Source organism: Miscanthus floridulus, chromosome 17 (assembly GCF_019320115.1).
Source record: "Miscanthus floridulus cultivar M001 chromosome 17, ASM1932011v1, whole genome shotgun sequence".
Classification (NCBI taxonomy): domain Eukaryota; kingdom Viridiplantae; phylum Streptophyta; class Magnoliopsida; order Poales; family Poaceae; genus Miscanthus; species Miscanthus floridulus.
This window is the reverse complement of record NC_089596.1, coordinates 3,670,679-3,676,381: the sequence shown is the minus strand read 5'-3', so window position 1 is coordinate 3,676,381 and position 5,703 is coordinate 3,670,679. Positions and strand designations below refer to the sequence as shown.

Sequence of the window (5,703 nt, the reverse complement as noted above, 5' to 3'; positions counted from 1 at the left end):
AATTTTAAAAAAACAGACAATGTTAGGTTTAAAATTAGTTTTCAAAAAATATTAAAATTAAAAAAAAATTGCAACCAGCAGAGCCACACCACTGCACGGGGGCAATTAATTCATTGCCATCGTTCCTTTGCACCGCTGATCGCGATCCACGCACCGCCCCACCTACTACGGCCTTGGCTATATATAAAAAACCCAGCCGGTGAGCGCCTGCTAGCATCTCTCACTGTATATATAATTACTATATATAGCAAGTATCGTCCGCGCGCGATCAATCAACGTGCTAGCTATAGCTTGCATTGACCGTCGATCATCGCCATGGACTCGACCTCGACGACGACGGCGACGCCGACAGCGACCACGCCGCTGCTGCAGCCGGCACCGCACGGCGGCGGGGGCAGCCGCGAGCTGGAGGCGATCCTGGCGGACGCGTCCTTGCCGTGGGCGCGGCGGGCCTTGCGGGGCGCCGCCGTGGAGCTGCCGCTGCTGCTCCGGATAGCGCTGCCGGCGGTGGCCGTGTACATGATCAACTATCTCATGTCCATGTCCACGCAGATCTTCTGCGGCCAGCTCGGCAACCTCGAGCTCGCCGCCGTCTCGCTGGGCAACACCGGCATCCAGGTCTTTGCCTACGGCCTCATGCTCGGTATGGGCAGCGCGGTGGAGACGCTGTGCGGGCAGGCGTACGGCGCGCATAAGCCGGGCATGCTGGGCGTGTACCTGCAGCGGTCGATGGTGCTGCTGACGGCCACCGGCGTGCCCCTCGCCGTGGCTTACGCCTTCTCGGAGCGCATCCTGGTCCTCCTTGGCGAGTCGGAGCGCATCGCCCGCGCCGCCGCCGTGTTCGTCTACGGGCTCATCCCGCAGATCTTCGCGTACGCGGCCAACTTCCCGATCCAGAAGTTCCTGCAGGCGCAGAGCATCGTGGCGCCCAGCGCCTACATCTCGGTGGCCACGCTGGCGCTGCACCTGGCGCTCAGCTGGCTCGCCGTGGACCGCCTCGGGATGGGCCTCCTCGGCGGCGCGCTCGTGCTCAGCCTCAGCTGGTGGATCATCGTGCTGGCGCAGTTCGGGTACATCGTCAGCAGCCCCAGGTGCAGGGAGACGTGGAAGGGGTTCACCGCGCAGGCGTTCCGCGGCCTCGGCGGCTTCTTCAAGCTCTCGGCGGCGTCCGCCGTGATGCTGTGCTTGGAGACGTGGTACTTCCAGATCCTCGTGCTCATCGCCGGCCTGCTCAAAAACCCCGAGCTCTCCCTCGACTCCCTCTCCATATGCATGACCGTCAACGGATGGGTGTTCATGATCTCCGTGGGCTTCAACGCCGCCGCCAGCGTGCGGGTCGGCAACGAGCTCGGCGCGGGCAACCCGAGGGCGGCGGCCTTCTCGGTGCTGGTGGTCACGTCGCTGTCGCTGGCCGTGGCGGCGGTGTGCGCCGTCGTCGTGCTCTGCGTCCGCGACCAGCTGAGCTACTTCTTCACGGGCGGCGAGGCGGTGGCGCGCGCGGTGTCCGACCTCTGCCCGCTGCTCGCCGTCACGCTCGTCCTCAACGGCGTCCAGCCCGTGCTCTCCGGCGTCGCCGTGGGATGCGGCTGGCAGGCCTTCGTGGCGTACGTCAACGTGGGCTGTTACTACATCATCGGCGTGCCGCTCGGTGTCTTCCTCGGCTTCTACCTCGACCTCGGCGCCAAGGTACGGAGTATTACGCATTTCTGATTTTATGAACGGCAAAGTTTAAGCTCAGGAGAGCGATCGAGACGCTAGTACCAGTAAATTGCTTTGCTACAGACTCCGAGCCCAATGTGATCAGATCAGATCGATTTTTTTTTTCAATTTATATATAAAAAATTGCATGCATGCATGCAGGGCGTTTGGAGCGGCATGGTGATCGGGGGAACCATGATGCAGACCCTCATCTTGCTCTGGGTCACCTGCAGGACCGACTGGAACAAGGAGGTGATCCATCCATGCCCTGCCATATTACTGCCATGCAGCATGCATTATTACTCATGTTGGTGACTCACAGCATGCATGCATGTGTTCTGATGACTGAACTGCAGGTGGAGAAAGCCAGGGTAAGGCTGGACAAGTGGGAGGATAAGAAGCAGCCTCTCCTAGAAGACTGAAGAGATTCATAAGCTTACTCCGTGGATAAAAATCTGCCATCATCATTTAGAACAAGACTACACAAAGAGCGCACGCTAGCTCAGTGATTTTTGTTGGAATCGTGAGATCGATCGTGAGACGAGAGGAGTAAGATGTCGCGCGAAGCCAAATAAAAGGAGGTGCTTCGTGTTTATCAGCAGCTGTTTTGCATCATTTTTGGGGTCTTTATTATTGGTATGTCTTCGAGATAAACATCTTTTGTTCAAGGATGAACCAAGAGGCAAGAAGAAATGAATCAAGTACAACGATTATTGCTACCAAGAAAAAAAAACAATCTGTGATACACATTCACTACCCCACTACGTGCAACCACTGACAGCACTACCGGAATCCTCAAATTTGCCGAGTGTTTTTATGTTTGCCGAGTGTATTTCCCCGGGCACTCGGTGAACATGTTCTTTGCCGAGTGCTGCGCTAAAAACACTCGGCAAAAAAAAACACTTGGCAAAGAGTTGGTTTGCTGAGTGTAAAAAAAACACTCGGTAAAAAAATAAAATCTTTTTTCTGGAAAAGAAGGAGAAGAAAAAAAAACTTTGTCGAGTGCTCAGATCTAGAACACTCGGCAAAGAAATAAAATCTTTTTTCCGGAAAAGAAGGAGAAGAAAAAAAATAAAAAAACTTTGCCGAGTGCTCAGATCTAGAACACTCGGCAAAGAAATCCGCGCGCCCGCCTCCCTATCTCCAAAGCCGCCGCCTGGCCCCTCCTCTCCCTTTCTCCCCCCTCTTCCCCGGATCCGGCCGGATCTAGACGCTGCACCGCCCCTCCTACCCGGATCTGGCGGGGACCCGTCCCTCCTCCCCCTTTCTCCGGCTGCCGCCCCGGCCCCTCGTCTCACTCTCTCCAAAGCCACCGCCTGGCCCCTCCTCTCCCTTTCTCCCCCTTCTTCCCCGGATCCGGCCGCCGCACCGCCCCTCCTCCCTCGATCTTGCGGCGACCCCGCCCCTCCTCTCCCTTTCTTCGACCGCCGCCCCGGCCCCTCCTCTCCCTCTCTCTGGCTGCTGCCCCGCCCCGCCCCTCCTCTCCCTTTCTCCCCCCTCTTCCTTGGATCCGACTGCCGCACCGCCCTCCTCCTCAGATCCGGCGGCGACCCCGCCCCTCCTCCTCGGATCCGGAGGGGACTCACAGGGCGAGGCCTCGTGTCGGGGGCCCTACGAGAGGCGGCGGACTCCATGGTGGTGGGCGCGGGCTTCGTGGTGGTGGGCGTGATGGCCGGCCATGAGGTGGTCGTGGTCGAGGCGGGCCCTAGCTTCGGCACCGGCAGCTCGGGCGTGGTGGCGTGGCGGGCTTGGTGGCGGCGGGAGGCAGCTCGGTGGTGGCGGGAGGCAGCTCGGTGGTGGGCGTTGGCCGGTGGTGGCGGCCAGTGGTGCTTGTTTTTTATTATTTTTTTGAAAAATATTTGCCGACTGTTTTTTGGGCACTCGGCAAAGAACGTTTGCCGATAAAATCTTTGCCGGGTGTCGGTTGCCGAGTGCAACACTCGGCAAAGAGTTTGCCGAGTGCCCCTGGCACTCAGCAAAGCTCCCGTATCCCGTAGTGCAGTTCCAAACCGGTTTTCTCGGCTAAATTTTGAATGACCATTAGGTATCCGGTAGTGTTTGCATTGTCATTTTACTACTAGCTCGTCATCTGGCAGTATCGTACATTTCTACAAAACAAGGAGAAAAAGAAAAAGAAAAAAATTCCTAGGGATTGGGCTTGCAACCCGTGTAGGAATGCCCGTAACGCTCGGTTGCTCGCCCTCGCACTGTGGAGGTGGAGAGCATTGGGGAGGAGGAGATCTGGTGAGGGAGAAAGGGAGGAGGGAAGGGCGGGGGAGAGGAGATTCTGTGAGTGGAGGGAGATTTGCTGGGCACCATGCTCTCGTTAGCTCAAAGTTCCTTTAGGACCCGCTTCTCGCAGGTAGGAAAGTCTAGCGGGGGGAAGAGTCGAGGATGTTGCCATTAGTGCAGCAGAAACAAGGACTGAGGCCACAAAACAAATTGATGAAGAGTTGTGAGTTGAGAGCGGGGTGACCGACATTGTGTGCAGCGTGTCATTGACAACCTTCATCTTCTAGAAGTTGAGAGCAGGGTGACTGACATTGTGCAGCGTGTCATTGACAACCTTCATCTTCTGGAAGTACTTGTCGCCCCCCCTGAGTCAGAATTCATGACTCATAAGAAGATGGGCGAATGGCCTTGTTTGCCTAGAAGAGAGCCTTGGCGGCAACCCAGAGCTTGCGTGCAATCGGTTTGATTAGGCTGAGGATGTTGTCTATGCTGGAGTCGAGGAGCAAACTATATGAATCCAAGAGTCAGTGATGGCCCACTATGGATATTATGTAGTGCGGCCACTATGCTGTCGGTATGTGAAAGTGTAACACCCCACATAAAAAATTGCTTTTATGGCTCAGTTCTGCATGTGGAATGGGCCTTCATATGCGTAGCACCTCTCTTATACTTTCATAATTGCTTCATGTAAAAGGGTTAACCCAAAGGAGCTATGTTTGGAATGATAAGGATTATAAGCTGGTCCTCACCCTCCTAAACTTCCAAGGTGGTACTAAACTCACCAACTACAATCACACATGTGGCACAAGGGTCACTTGGGCTAACTTCTCAACTACTATAGGCTACTAGTGGGCTAGGGTGTTGTAATAACCCTAAAAATCCATACACCAAAAATACCAACTGCAAATTTTTTCTTAAAAACTCTCATGTGTTGATGAGTGTCATGTATAGAAACCCAACCTAAGAGATGCATTAGGTCTAACCCCAACCCAAGTCAACACGTAAGCATGGCATGCCATATGTTAATCATGTTTATTTAAATACTGACAAATAAAGCATAGCATAGATTGTTAACTCACATGGTGATTTGGATTTTCATTTGTTTTATGTAATGCCTAACAACTCCCTTAAAGAAATAAACCATAAAGTAAATATTACTCAAACCAAAGAATAAATGTTTAAAGAGAAAACCATTTCCATTTCTGTATAACAAAACTACACTTATTTTTGTTATACAAAATAGCTAAAATAAATTCCTAATATATATATATATATATAAAAGAATATTGTGGGCCTCATATCTAAAACTCCCATGAATAGGGTACACCAATTTTGAATTCAAATTCCAAAACCAAATTTGAATTCAAACAAAGGAGAAGAAAAGAAAAATAAAAAGAAGAGGAAAGGGTGGAGCCGGCCTCATAGCCCAAGTGACCGGTCGGCCCAGCCTGCTTCTTTCCCTAGCCAGCCCAACTCGCTCACCCGGCTTCGCAGGCCCACGTGCAGCTGCAAGCAGGCCTGGCTCGACCACGCCAGCCCAACGTGCCAGCACGCCAGCCGCACAGGCCCAACATGCCGACCCAGCCTTGCACCACGCGCGCGCGACGCTGAGCTGCTCTCACTGCCCGCCGGGCCCCACCTGTCGGCCTTCTTATTCATCTTCTTCGCGCCCACACCTCAACCGCCCGCATGACTGGAGGCCGACAGCATTGGTAGGAGCGGGCCAGGGGGTCACACCCGGGGCATGGCCTTGTTCCCCCTCGCGCCATGCTC

The 5,703-nt window shown here is 54.3% G+C and overlaps 1 protein-coding gene across 1 annotated transcript; it reads left to right on the top strand.

Annotated features, from left to right (window-relative positions):
* The first annotated feature begins 261 nt into the window (after positions 1-261).
* LOC136518129 (protein DETOXIFICATION 40-like) lies at positions 262-2,400 on the top strand. The gene is made up of 3 exons (XM_066511794.1): positions 262-1,686; positions 1,861-1,950; positions 2,055-2,400. The coding sequence occupies exons 1-3, from the start codon at positions 316-318 to the stop codon at positions 2,118-2,120; spliced, it is 1,527 nt and encodes a 508-aa protein (XP_066367891.1). The 5' UTR covers positions 262-315; the 3' UTR covers positions 2,121-2,400.
* The last annotated feature ends 3,303 nt before the right edge of the window (positions 2,401-5,703 follow it).